Source organism: Beta vulgaris, chromosome 6, assembly GCF_026745355.1.
Source record: "Beta vulgaris subsp. vulgaris cultivar EL10 chromosome 6, EL10.2, whole genome shotgun sequence".
In the NCBI taxonomy this organism is placed as follows: Eukaryota; Viridiplantae; Streptophyta; class Magnoliopsida; order Caryophyllales; family Amaranthaceae; genus Beta; species Beta vulgaris.
In genome coordinates, this window is record NC_079207.1 from 55,655,238 (window position 1) to 55,670,290 (window position 15,053).

Below are 15,053 nucleotides of genomic sequence, written 5' to 3' on the forward strand. Positions count from 1 at the left end.
GAACTTAGGTAAGAGAATATTATTACTTAATAAAAAGGTTAAAGATCAAAAATTTTATCTACATATTTTAATAACTACATATAATTATAAGACTTTATTATGTTTTACTTTGAAAGATTAAGCATTGAAATTGTAATGGATTAGTGATTAAACTCTCACATTTGATTTAAAAGGCTATGCAATCGAATCTTAATAGCTACACATTGTGAATTCAGATTATAAACATGTGTATTGTAAGTTTTAGAAGAGTGACACGTGGCACTGTTCCTCTGATATGAACGTCTTTTAATATATTTATATAGATAACACGCTTTGACTTTTATATTATTCACACATCACTTTCATTTGACCGTGTTTTGTAATTTTTATGTAAGCAAAAAACGTAGTCATGTGGGATCTATTTAAATTCGTGTCGATACATACCATTGCTATTTAGCTGAATATATGTACACATGGTCATGCTGCTCCAAAAGATCAATAATCAGTTGACTTTAAACATACTTTAAACACACATGGACTAGTGCATAAAAGTTTAATAGATAAATTTCAGTATCTTAGTCGTATGCATAAATCATACTAATATTAGTAATATATGTTGATTCCAAATTTGTTAAATCATGCATAACTCCCTGAAAAAGTCTATGCTCTTCATATATATATATAAATAGATATAGTCCTCATTCATAGAAATCACAACAGACTTCTAAAAATTACTTGTCTAATTCCCACCTCGTCACCTTCTTCAAACAAACCAAAAAAGGTGCACAATCAACACTTGCTTTTCTAATATATTCTCATTCTCTATACCTAATACATATGTAATGATAATGAACTGTTTTGTTTACATCTGCAGGATCAAGTGATGGTGCAAATCGAGCAATACGGACCTTATGGTTCTCAATTGCCAGAAACCTTCCGTATGCAACTTGCAGAAGGTGAACATATCTCAGGATGCTCAGTAAGGCATGGATACATTGTCGATGCGATTGCGTTCGTGGTAACTAAGCATGACGGAAGTACCTACACGGTACAGTTTGGTGGTAATGGTGGTGATGAAACAGACGTAAACTTACTCCTTCAAGACTTCATGTTTCGTTAAATCTACATGGTTTATTTTGCATTCCCGTCTTAATTCTAACATTTACCACCATCTCGCTTTCCCTAAATACATGTAAACAGATTAAACTCGTAGCTGGCGAATACTTGACAAGATTAAGTGGTACCTACGGGAACTATGCAGATCAGAACAATGAAGTCCTTATTGGCAAACTCAAGATACACACCAATTTAAATCCCGCGGGATATGGACCATATGGACAAGGAAGGGATCTTATAGATGCTCAAACTTTTCATTCTCCTGACCTAACTGATGGCCCAATTGTCGGGATTTTCGGAAGGAACAATAACTATCTCGACTCGATTGGAATTTTCGTTAGGACTGTAAGATGATTTTCTATTCTAAAATTGTGTTTCATTCCCTCATTAAATTGTATTGATTACAATAATCATTTTGACTATTGGCTAATGTATATTGGTTTCATGTCAAATTCAGGAGTTTCCAAGTGCTTGAAAGTCTAGCTATCAGCCAAACTGCAATGATCATGTGCAACATATGAATAAATCTTGGTGTTTTCACGAGGATATTGCTCATGCACTACGAACTTATTTGATTTTTGTAAGCCACGCACGATCGTGTACTTTTAGTGGCATGTTTCATTTCTAATAAACTTATTGAGTGATGTATTGTTAATTTTCTTGTTTTTCTTATGTGGTGTTAAATTATGCTATATAATAAAGGTGTTATAACTTGTTAATCTTGGCTCGTTACATAGTCTTTTGGTCTCTAATTTATCTACTTTTAGTTAAATATCAAAACAATCTTGTTGGCCACTAGGGTTTGGCGGCCATCCTTCATTCTATTCCAAACAAGAGGGATTCTTAATCTCCCCCCCTACTTGCAAGTCATTTCATTTTACCTTCAAATAAATAAGAAAAAAAACTTGTCAGTTTAGACCTTTGTACATTAGTATCTTTGATCTCTAATATCTAAAAGTTGATAATACGGGGATTAGCATCACAACAACACATGATTACATTCTCTAATTAATGAACGTCTTAAAAGCCCAAATTCAGAAGTTATAGTCAAATTCCATCATTATAATGGATACTCTTTTGTTAATCAAAAGTAATATTCTAACAAGCTATGCCCACTTTGAATTACTTAGATTATCGAAAAATCTAATATATTCAAAAATAGACTTTTGAGGCAACACTGGTTTGCCTCTAAAACAAATATGTAGCCTCTATACTTTTTGAAACAAATTAGTGGTTGTCGCTAATAAGTCCGTCGATAATAGATGATTGGCTATAAATGCTCCTTTTTGAAACAATATAACGTGTTGCTTCTAAAAGTCTCCACATTTAGAAGCAATCACATATTCTTGCCTCAAAATATTATAAGAGGCAATCTAAAAAATTGTTTCTAAAAATTACAAATTTTAGGGACAACCATATAATTTTAACGCAACATATAATTAGAGGCAATATCTTATTTTTCAAATAATGTATTTAGAAGCAATGTGAGATTGTTATGAAAGGTAGTTAGATGCACCAAAAATAGATTATTCTTTTATACATTTACAAGCACGATCACCTATGAAAAGTAATGGAGATAAATTTGCAAAAGTAAAGCAAAAAAATTATATGGAAATCGAAGAGTTAATGCGAACAAAATTGTTCTATATTCTCAACCAAATAAAACACCCTAAGCCTTGCAACAACATGCAAGCCCCAAAGTAACAAAAATCACAAAAATAAAAAGCTACCAAAATCAAACCAAGTCAACATTGATCTAAAATAATAGATTAAATGCCAAACAACGTAGCAACTAAGTTCAGATTAATGGGAGCAGACTAATCAACACCAACGATTAATACAAACAGTAGCACAACCATGAGCTGAACAAAACAGCACCACAACATAGTAGAACAGCAGATTAGGAATCAATAGATCAATAGCAGCCAATGTCATACTCCCTCTGTTTTTTTTTTATCGTTCTCACTTAGAATGTTGACACTACTCATACTTAGAGAGAATCTTCTCAATTTTTTCCAATTTATAAGAAAATATATAGTCATGTGGGATCTTGTTTGATACGTCTCAATTAGTACATTATTAATGTTCAATCGTTATAATTTTTACTAATATATGATGAAAGATATTTAAGTTCAAAAATGTGCATTAGGAGATGTGCACAAGAAAGTGAGAAAGATAAAAAAAAACGGAGGGAGTACTACTCTTCATTTGTTTGCATTTCCTTCACTTTGATCCTTGTTTTCATCCTCATCCTCATTCACCCACCATTTCATAATTAAAATGTAGTATTAATAATAAATGAGATGTTTAATTAAATTTAAAATATAATTAAGATATAATAACTTAAACAAATTACCTCATCCATATAGAATAGAAAAAATAGAAAAAAAAAACTAATTTAGCACATAAGTGAAAAATCATATATATAAACAACACTACAGGTGATAATCAACTACCACTTCAAACAACTACCAAATGATAATTATATAAAGAAAAATAAAATAACACATAAGTAATAATCATATATAAATACATAAAATATCTAGAGGTCCGAGTAATATCTTGCTAGAAAAAAATCTCCTTATATATCTACAAGGTTAAATTGAGTATGTTGGAGAATATTCTTGGTGGTTACCTAGGAAAATCAAGAAAATGTTCTTGTTGGTCTTCTAGACAAATCAACAAAAAATGTTGGATCATTGTTTTTTTGTCCTCATCCTCGAAAAAGTCCATTTGTGAAACAAGTGAAAATTCCACCAAATAAGTAATTGTTCCAGTTGCCAACAACCTTTCGAGCCACCTATTTACACAATACAATGCAAATTTTCACAGCATGCAAACTCAACGGCATCATGAAAAATATAGATATACCTCAAGTATCAATAGTCGATTCAAAGAGAAGATGCTTCATACAAAGACTTATATTGTGGCAAGATTAAATTTAGTAAACCTTCACTAGCAAATTCTATCATATTATTGGAAGAATCCTATACTATATACTATCTTTATTTATGGATCATGCCCATAACATTTTACCCGAGACATATGGGTGGAGCGCACAAAGATATGACAATAGAGGACCTATTCTCCTAATGTCTTAATAGGTTGGTGGTGGTTGCTGTAGTTTAGGAGGGTAACAGGGCTTGTGGTGTTTCATGAGTTAAAGGGAAGATGATGGTCAGACATAGGAGATGATAGGTTGTGTGGAGCTCAGATGTGGTGGAGGATCAAGGGCGGAGCCACCTGATAACAAGGGATAGCACGTGCTACCCGTGTTTTTTTTGCAAACAAAAAGGAAAATCAAAAGAAATTCTAAACCTAAAGCTGTCATTTCCGTTCAATCTCTACCCCAAACTCGTCAGTCGGCGTCGGTCGCCTCGAGTCATTATTGTTGGCATGTTGCTGAGTTGTTGCGCTAGTGATTTCCGCCTGCCTGGTCTGTGTGACTGCAGATTTTAGCGTGTTGTACTGTTAGTTAATTTTCTTTGTTTCTTTCTCGAAAGCTCTTTCAATTTCTTTTCCATCTAATGATTTAATGATTTGTGAGTTTATGGGTTAATGAATTGTGTGGATTTATGGGTTTGTGAATTAGGAATCTATTGATTTGTGAACTTAAAAATCAAAAGATTGTATTTATGAATTCAAAAACCAATAGTGTGAATTTGTGAATTGGGAATTTACAGTGATGGTAAATTATAATTTATTTACTTTGTTATTGAATTCATTTGGTGAATGAGTGAATTATAATTTGCGAATTTCTTACTAATACACAATTATACATATTTGTTATGTTGTGTTGTGAATCTTTGATGTGAGTAGTGCATTTTCTTTCGTATTCTAACATTAAATTTCAATGAATTATTATGTCACCTTCAAACTTCATAAGAGAATTCCTTTAGAAACAAACTTCTCATGTACATTGATAATAGCTAAAGACATAGGATACAAGCCTACAACAAAACTTTTGGCTTATGACATTTTAATAACAAAATCAAAGGCAGAAAATATTAGTCAATTTGCAATTGAGCTTTTGAACCTTCAATAGAGTGAACAATGGAGAAAAAAAAGGACAGAGAAATAGAAAAGGGAAGAGAATGAGGAGAGAGATTCAGGAAAGTTCATGTGGCAATAACAGACGAATGAACAAGTTGATTCAAAAGACAAAGTTTCGGATTTTTAAGCTAAGAGGTAGGAGTAAACATGGAGTTGTTAACCTGTCTACCAAGAATTATAATTTGTTATAACTAGTAAAGTGTTTACTCACCTCAACTACTATACATTGAAGGCAGAGCCAAAGTTCGTTTGATTTTACAGTGAGGGGATCTTGATTATTTCTTTATTCAATAGGGACTTTCATTTTAAATAAAGGGTACTAATTAATCAAAATTGTTTAATTGCTGCTTTTGATAAACATTAATTGAATCTTGTTTTATTATTTGTTGTAGTAATTATGTGTAGTAACAACAATAACACCTCTACTTGTAATTTGCGCTCCATCCTTTCGAAGGACAAATTAAATGTTGAACGTTCCATTGTAAGTGAAAGGGATATGAGAATTGTTCTCAGAACTAAAAAGTTCAAAAACTTTCTCATGGGAGGGGAGGAATCTATCATGCGAGAGATGCATGAAATGCTAACTTAGACAGAGCAAAACATGCCTAACAAGCTAACAAAAGAACATAGGATGTTCTTATGGTTAGTAAAGGGCAATCGCTCAATAGAATTGGAACTGCTATTAAGAAGGACGAAAAACAAACAAGTTTCCAAGTTTGAAACTTATGGAAAGCAAAAAAAACTATACCAGAACCAAAAGTTGCTAATGAGCACTATTGTTACACATGTAACAACCTTAGTCACTGGAAGAATAGTTGCCGTAAGTATCTGAAGGATCGGAAGAAAGGAGAATCTACTTCATATTTGTATCTTATAGAAGTTAACTTAGCTACTTTTGCTTCTTGAGTATTTGATACCGCTTGTGGTTCGCACATTATTTGTAATAAGTAAGGCCTCAAAAGAAGTAGAACATCAGGCTAAGGAGAGGTGGATCTTCGTGTTGGTAATAGATTACGAGTTGCTACATTGGCAATGGGAGTATATATCCACTTTTACCTTGAGGAGTAGTTTTAGAACTTATAATTGTGTTATTATGTTCATGCTCTCACAAAGAACCTTATTTCAATTCTTGTGTTTGATTCGGAAGGTTTTTCATTTACTATAAAGAGCAATTGTTGTTCTGCGTATTTGAATGATATGTTATATGGCTCCACTAAGTTATCAAATGGCTTATGTGTACTAGACTTAGAAACCCCCATCTATAACATAGATAGCCGGAAACAGAAAGCAAATTATTCATACCTTACATACATATGGCATTGTCGATTAGGCTACATAAGCTCAAAGCGCATTGAGAAACCTCGACTCATAAAGATATGAATTCTCAAATCAATCATTTGATGCATGTGAGTTTTGGCTTGATGGGGAAAATGAAAAAGTCTCCTTTCACATATTCAAATGAAAGGGCCAATGATTTTTTAGCTCTCATACATACTAATGTGTGTGGACCTATGAGTACTTTGGCTAGGGGAGGGTACAATTACTTCATTATTTTTACCTAGCACATTTGGATATGTTTACCTCATGCGACATAGGTCGAAATCCTTTGAAAAATTCAAGGAGTTCCAAATGAAGTGCATAACTAACTTGGAAAGAAAATTAAGGCATTGCGATCTAGTCATGGTGGTGAATATTTATCTCAAAGAAATTAGTGATCATTTGAAGGACTGTGGAATACTTTCACAATGGACCCCACCAGGAACACCACAGTCAAACAACATTTCCGAAAAAAGGAATCGAACTTTACAAGATATGGTTCGATACATAATGAGTCTTGTTGATCTTCCTATTTCCGTATGGGGTTTGCGCTTGAAATTGTGCATTTGCACTTGACAGAGCACCGTACAAAGTAGTGGAAAATATACTATATGAAATGTGGATTATAAACATTTCAAAATTATCTTTCTAAGGATATAGGGTTGCTATCCTTATGTAAAGCATTTACTCTCTGATAAGCTTTCACCCAAATTCGATAAATGTCTCTTTATGGGTTACCCAAAAGAGACTAAGGGATACTACATCTACAACCAAAGCGAAAACAAAGTGTTTGTTTCTCGTAATGGTATCTTTCTCAAAAAAGAGTTTATTTCCAAAATAACATGTGGGGGTAATATAAATCTCGAAGAAATTCAAGATGAGTAACAAATGAACGAGGTTAACACCTCGTCAGAGGTAGCCCGTCATGGGAATGCTCAAGAAGCATTGCATTCAATTCACGTAACATGTAACCAAAATCTTATTTGGAAAAAATAACATGTTAAATTGGTATCTACTTTAAAATAGGATCAAATAGTAATACACTAATGTTATAAGTTCGTATAAAGATCCTACCACGTGAATTTCTTTGAGTTGAATATGATTTGAATATTCTACAAACTTAGGATTCTACATAGGATCAGATCTGTTAGGTCTTTCAAATCGTGAATCATTGGATAGTAAGATCCAGATAGAGAATTCTATAGCAGTGGTCCTAGTTAGTAATAGTTGCTAAAGTTTCATACATAACAATGTTGATCTCTTCCATAAAACATTCTAGAGACGATAATGCATAAAAATGCACTTTTCCATAAAACATTTATAGACGACAATGCATGAAAATGCTAGTTTCCACCCTAATAAGTGCATTAATTTGGCGATTTTTTGGACTTCCATTGCTTAATAGCCTCAAGCAGGGAGGTATTTGGCATTATAAACTTGTGAGGAAGTGGTTGGTTAGTAGTAGGCGACATGTCGCTTTCCATGAGCCACTTCTCTATCGCCTTCCGGTCGTATGTGTACCCGTCAGCTGCCACATATGGGTCCTCCATGAAATCCTGTTGTAGGAATCAAGTGAAATCACAAGGATTATTTGTATGTTTAATCATCTTTATGAAACAGGATCTTGATGGAATCACAAAGTTCAAAGATTGTCTGTGGAGAGTTTATGTTAATTTACTTCATCTAATATTTTCTAATGAAAAATTGCTTTCATGTGCCAAACAACGTTAATCCAAAATAAAATTCTTACTTTTGACTCTGACTTAGGGGGTATAGAATCTAGATGAACTATTTAGACATATCAGGAGACTTTTTTACAACTTAATAATCTAGAAAATAACAATTTGAATGTAAATATAATGTCACTATATATAGTATTACTACCCATGCATACCTTAAGAATGGGGCACATAAAGTGTGCTGGTGTCTCTGTTAGGGCGTTCGAAGCTGATTCCCTGGCTCTGTCAGCTACATCTTTGAATATCTCCAAAGCAGGAAGAACTTTCTCTCTCAAATCAGGTCTATCTCTACCCCTAAGCTCAGCACATTGCAGTCCTAAAAGAGCCAACTCAAGTGTTTCGTTCTCAGGCCATGCCCCGGCTTCTGGATCCAAGAGTTCTGTCAAAGTGCCTTCGTCTATAGCATCCTCAATCATATAGGCTATCCCAACTGCTGGTTTTGCAGTCAACAACTGTAAGATCACCACTCCTAAGGCATATATATCTGATTTAGTTGAAACTCTTCCAGCCCTTTGATACTCGGGATCAATGTAGCAAAGTGTTCCAACTGGGCTAGTTTCCTTGTATATTGTTTTCAAGGATTGATTGTTAGGTTCAATATTGATCATTGTACCGAGACCAGCATCACCAATCTTGCTAACTAAGTGGTGGTCAAGCAAGATGTTCGCTGGTTTAAGGTCTCGATGAATAATAGGTCTTGGCTTTGTGCTGTGGAGAAAGGCAAGAGCACTTGCTACTTCATAGCAGATCCTGAACCTGTCATACCATGGTAAAGGAGGCTTGTCAGTCTTCCGAAGCAACCTATCATCTAGGCTACCCTGATCCATGTACTCATATATAAGGCAACTCTCTTCTGGAACAGCACCAAGTAACAACAGCAAGTGTGGATGACGAATCGTGCTCAAGATTTCTACCTGTTAAATCACCAACCATTAAACAAAAGTTATTATTTGATTTATACAATTCCGCAATCTTTTATCATTTTATTTTCGAATGGAGGGTGCTGCTATATTAGTTTTGACACTTAGCATAACCTGCTATTTTACTTGAAGTACCCATGTCGAATCCTTGATATTCTAACATGGCAACATGGGTGTGAAAAGTTTGTGTTTCAATTGTGGGCCAAAATCATAAAAATGTTTCATGAAATGCCTGGGCCAAACCCTTGGGACAAACCTGTCTTTGATATCAATAACCGAGTGCGAGTAAAAAGAGCAAAATTTAATATTACCTTATGAAATTCAGAATTCTCATACCTCCTGAACGAATTGCTTGTTTGTGACACTATCCTTGGAATGAAGGACCTTTATTGCCACGGTCGTGTGGTGCAATTTGCACTTGTAGACAGTTCCAAATGCACCCATCCCTATTATAAACTCATTTGACAAGGATGAGGTTGCTTCCATGATCTCTTCCCATGTAAACTTCTGGTACTGAACAGCTGGACTTACGAACAGCTGTTTAAGCTTGTTCTTGCTCTCCTCAATCTCTTGAGTATCCTTAGTGTTTGCTTTGTTCCTGGATTTGTTTCTCTCAGCTCTACGCCCTGGATCTATAATTTCAGATAAGAGTTGGGTCTTCTCTATACTTTCTATCTCTTTACCCTTTGCCTCCTTTAGTTTCAATGCTTCCCCTAGTCGCTCTCCTGGTTCATTTAGCTGATCAAGGGGAAAGAGGAACTACAAAGGTGAAATAACATAAGAAGGATACCGAAATTTTATTAGAAAACTTCCTCCTAACTTATGAATTATGATATGGATTTGGTGAAACTAAACAATTATCAATGGAATAATAATTATTAGGACCTTCTTTAGACTAATAATTTATACAATTGCAAATATAGCATGTAGCTAAAAATGTCACCAGGAAATTCTCAAAAACATTGATTTTCTTATTTTTAAAAATTTGGGACAAAGGGTAAAAAAAAAAATTATTTGAAGGACAATTATGAGTCAGTTCCTATTGGTGAAACTAAAAAAAATTATTTAAAAATTTGGACAAAGGGTAAAAAAAAAAATTATTTGAAGTTACTTGGTGTTAAATAAGGAGCTTACCCTTTCATCAATAAGAAAATCAGCTAAAAAAACTATTATGAGTCAGTTCACATATCTTTTCAATATGCCTAAGTTCAATTCTTAGCTTTTCCAGTTCAGCTATCTACAGATTTCGTATAATGTGAAATCCATCAGGAAAGCGATCATATAATCTAAAAGCAGAAAGGAATCTATTGATCTATGCTATTAGATGATTTAATACCTGATTACTAGAAGAGCCTCTTTTGGAATCTGATGGAATATTTAGAAATGAAACTGATGGTGGCGTTATATCGTAAGAGTAAGGAGGAGTGCCAACATCAGAACCTTGTGGTGGAGTTCTTGCAGAAGTGCCCACATAAGAACCTCCTGGTGGAGTTCCTGCACGGGAGCCTGCAGGATGTGTGGCCATATAAGAACTCATGGGTGGAGTTCCTGCAGGAGGAGTGTTCATAAAACAAACTGTTGTGGAAGTCGCAGCGAAAGCACCACCATTATGCAGAGTTCCTATAGGTGATGGGACATCAGTTTGGGTTCCTATTAGTGAACATCCAGGAGATGTTCGATCAGAAACCCAAGATCCAGAGTCTCCACTGCTAGAACTTTGACTCTGAGTACTGGCATTGCCAAACTTAATGTTTAAATCCTTAAAGGTATATTGCCTGCGTTCTAATGTCTCCCTTACTAATGTCTTAGTACGGGCAGTATGTTTCAGGGAAAACTCAGGATGTTTGGGTTCGGAGGTAGAGGTCGAAAAGTCTGAAGCTGCAGCTGTGCTTCCATCTGTCAAAGCCATCTAGTGTTAGATCTTTTAGCAGGTATGACTAATGATTTTTTTCCATATAGATCTTGTAAAACAATACTCACATCTTGGTGATGTAGGTTTGTTTTTCAGTAGATGACCTGCAAGATAACAAACACCCAAAATTCAACTAATAGGTTATAAAGAGGTAATTGACTCATTGTACTCCATCCTCATTGTGATTGTCTTAGTTGGAAAAACACCAACGTTTAGATCCTACACTTGGGAATCCCATGCTCTTGATTACAAGTTTTTTGTGTCACATTTACATTTTCCTTTAATTACACACTTCCCATTTCATTACACATGCATCATAATAAGAAGCTGTAAATGTTAATATACAAAAATCATTATGCTTAAAATACATGCAAATACTGGACTTGTGATCAAAAGAGCATGCGTGTGTAATGCAAAAGAACATGTAACCCAAGCCATGGTATACACCACGCTTTTGTGCATAGGCTTTGAAGTGTGAACTGTGTATTTAATTTATTTTTAAACTATCCTTTTTATCAATTGCTATTCATTAGTTATAGGTCTTGTAGGACAAACAAAACTAGAAATTCGACAATTAGTGGGACGGAAGAAGTAGATCTTTATTAAACCTTCACTAACTGTAAGCCCATGTTTTCTTTCATGTAATTTTACTAATTTTCAGAAACTAGGATAATTTCAAAATATTTCTATTGAATCTTAATTAATCTCATAAGTTCAGAAACTTTGAAATGAGTTCAAACAATTGCACTTTCCCAAATTACTTGTGTCATCCATGGTTATCACATTCTGCTCTGAACTTGCAGGACGTAGTTGTTGCAGCTTTCCATCACCAATGGTATAGACTGAACAAATACTGGGAGCATTTTCTGAGATAACTTGACATAAGTCATCTGCCCTCATCAGTGACAGACTTCTCCTGCAAAAAATGATTTCCTTAATGAACATATTAATCATGGAAATAAGTTGCAAAAACATTAATGAATCATGTAAGGTACTTTCTCATTTTCCTTTTAGTACATTGAAAAAATGCTTCCAGATGCTGAAACTCCAATGACCAGATGTCTTATTGCTTGTCTAGAAGTCTCCAATGAGATTGCCTTTGCAATATCATCTGATTCAAGAAGCACAATGTCTGCTTTGATCTGCAAATATTACAGAAAGCTTGTCACCGCAAATATATAAATATATACAGCTTGTTTGGTACTTGGTAGCTTAGCCAATTATAAATTGCTATAACGACGATAATTGGATTCTATATTTCCTCCGCTTTTGTTTTAAATGAAACGTAGAGCCTTGGTACAAGAATTGAGGAGAGGAGAGAGATAGAAAGAAAGAAAAAGAGGGGCTTGTGTGATGATGAGAGAGATAGAGAGAAGTGAATACCAAATAAGGTAACATTTCATCTATTTTGAAACAGCCTAGAATAGTAACGGTTTCATTTCTTTTAGAACAGAGGAAGTATTTAATTTTGTAAACAAATTCTCATGCAAATATCTACATAATGTATTTCATCTCCAAACACGTGATTTCCAACAAAATATTTCCTCGATCCGTACGATACATTATTACTTTGGAAGGTAGTATTCAACGATAATAAAAACATATGAAAAAAATGCATGTTAAATGAATAGCATAGATATTGGCATGTGTTTTTCTTGTAAAAGTATACTAAAAGTTTAATACCACCACCATTATATAGTACCACTTAGCAAGCAGACTCTTAGGATTAGTTCGTTAGCATTGATATACAGCTCGTTTGATTAGCGTAGTACTATATAGCAGTGATCATAATGTTTGTTAGTGTAAGTTTGTGAATACATTCCAATGTTAACATTTATGTATGAAACTTGATGTCAAAACATGTGTTTTTCTTCGTAAATTTTCATTACAACTCAATACTACATTCTCAAGTGGTAATGGTAATGGTCAATGGATGGTAATGAAATGTTATGAATAAATTAAAATAGTTATTTTAGGATAAACTAGAGTTATCATGGATGTTGACATGAAAATGTCTTCACAAATTTAAACTAAAAATAATTACCATTAATTACCAGCATTTAGTACCGCTAAACAAACGGTTATTCAAGATTTTGAACTTCGGTTAATTTTCAAACCAAAATTGAAAAACTAACAATGAACCATCCCAAATTCCCAAAGCTATCAATATATTCTTTGAAAGATAAGGAAATGAAAAGACCTTGTCTGCTTCTAATGATTGCTGGTATGGAACAAGCTTCTTTAGTTTTTGCCGCTCTGTTTCCCGCCTATAACCATTTATTACGTCCTCTGGATCTCGTACCACAGGTAGCCAAGTTCCCACTGAAAGAAGTTGTCAGAAATATTAAGTCACTAAATCTGATATATTTGAATCGAGTTTGGATTGGTATCTCACAAAATTTTTGGTATCAAAGTTAACTCAAATTGGTATCAAAATAGAGTCACTTGGTATCAAAATAGAGTTATTGTGATATCAATACCAAAATAACTCTTACTTGTACCAAAGTGTAAGTTTGATAACAAAGCTACGTTTTGGTATCAAATGATTCTATTTTGGTACCACTTTAACTAGCTTTGGTACCAAAAATTTTATGAGATGTCATTTTGACATCTAATTATGAATTACCAACACTTTCTCATTTAAATCTCAATTATGTGTTAGAAGAGAGAAAGAGAAATTGCCGAAAATGTCAACATAACAAGTAATTCATAAAATGGGAAGCATTAACATATGAAGGAAGTTTAGTTTTTATTTCTTTTTCTGTTTGACGTCTTACTCACTTGGTGTAGGACCGCTAGGTACTACATTTATTTTTGGATACACATGTAAGAGCTTGAAAGATACATTGCCTTCTGGAAGGAAATTTTCTAGTGCCCATCTTAGGATGTACTTGCTTTTACGGCTTCCCGTCAACGCAACTCCGACAACAAGTTGGCTCTGGTCAACAGCTTGGGCTTCCGCCATTTTCTGAAAGTGAACAATGAGTGATTCTCTGTATAAAACACATGCTAAATCAAGCAAAATCACTTGTTGTACAGCTCATCCGGTATTATTATCAGTTTCTATTTTTTGGTTTCATAACCTTAAATTCATTGGATATAAATGAAGGTCTATTTGAAAAATCGGCTAGTTTTTATAATTTATTGAAAGCTAAATATTGAAATAGATAGCAAAAATGTCCTAGGTATAATTTTTGGTTTTGGGATTTTAAAGTTATAATTACTCTGATGACGTCTTTACACTACTACGTGAACTTAATCACTTGATACATAGCTAATGCATAGATCTAGCAGGTCTTGCCATCATTTGTGCGAATGACACAAGAAGTTCAAAGATCAATAGGAAATGTCTTCTTCATATGGTGCAATCAAAGTGAAATTATGCATACCACCAGTTGGGGAGAAAAAAGAAAAAGAGACATCTACATAATGTAGATGTCTCTTTTTCTTTTTTTTTTTCCCAAACTGGTGGTATACATAATTCATGCATCTACAATATAATAGCAAAATGATCTAAGAAATATATACCAAGAACATGGGTTAATGTAGACTACATGGTATATATTTCTTAGATCATTTTGCTATTGTATTGTCTTCATTGATCTAGATGCATGATCAACCCACACATATATATTATCAAGTGATATAGGATCATATATTTACATGAGTCAATGCATGAAGCACCATCTTCTAGAGCCACGACAACCTATCAAGGAATTGTGCAAAATCATACAACCCTAGGATTTTTGCTGCCAAATATACCCTTCTACTTCATAGTGAGTAAAACCACAAAACGGCCATATAAATGTCAACGATATTATAAGGTCTTCTTGAGATTGGAAGTTTTTGTCCATCTTGGTTTGAGATGGATAGAACCCTTACCCCTCTTAACTAATCCAGTAATTATACTTCCTCCATTGTTAATACCTTTCTTTGTGGGTGGGTAAGATGAATAATTCTAATTCTTATAAGGACGAAAACATTAATTGGTCAACCCTTTTAAACTCAGAGACTAGA

At 34.0% G+C, this 15,053-nt stretch overlaps 3 protein-coding genes across 3 annotated transcripts; 1 reads left to right on the forward strand and 2 right to left on the reverse strand.

Moving 5' to 3' along the window:
- Nucleotides 1-702: 702 nt before the first annotated feature.
- On the forward strand, nucleotides 703-1,640 carry LOC125493991 (protein GOS9-like). Its single transcript, XM_048637476.2, has 4 exons — nucleotides 703-760; nucleotides 854-1,063; nucleotides 1,180-1,440; nucleotides 1,553-1,640. Exons 2-4 carry the CDS (start codon nucleotides 863-865, stop codon nucleotides 1,568-1,570), a joined length of 480 nt encoding a protein of 159 aa, XP_048493433.1. The 5' UTR covers nucleotides 703-760; nucleotides 854-862; the 3' UTR covers nucleotides 1,571-1,640.
- A 5,908-nt stretch (nucleotides 1,641-7,548) lies between these two features.
- LOC125494015 (U-box domain-containing protein 35-like) lies at nucleotides 7,549-10,266 on the reverse strand. The gene is made up of 5 exons (XM_048637514.1): nucleotides 10,259-10,266; nucleotides 10,010-10,019; nucleotides 9,461-9,883; nucleotides 8,360-9,118; nucleotides 7,549-8,021 (listed from the first exon to the last, which is right to left on the reverse strand). The coding sequence occupies exons 1-5, from the start codon at nucleotides 10,264-10,266 to the stop codon at nucleotides 7,833-7,835; spliced, it is 1,389 nt and encodes a 462-aa protein (XP_048493471.1). The 3' UTR covers nucleotides 7,549-7,832.
- Nucleotides 10,267-10,277: 11 nt separating this feature from the next.
- Nucleotides 10,278-12,178, reverse strand: LOC104903735 (U-box domain-containing protein 35). Its single transcript, XM_048637513.1, has 4 exons — nucleotides 11,798-12,178; nucleotides 11,105-11,140; nucleotides 10,461-11,020; nucleotides 10,278-10,361 (listed from the first exon to the last, which is right to left on the reverse strand). Exons 1-4 carry the CDS (start codon nucleotides 12,009-12,011, stop codon nucleotides 10,278-10,280), a joined length of 894 nt encoding a protein of 297 aa, XP_048493470.1. The 5' UTR covers nucleotides 12,012-12,178.
- Nucleotides 12,179-15,053: the final 2,875 nt, after the last annotated feature.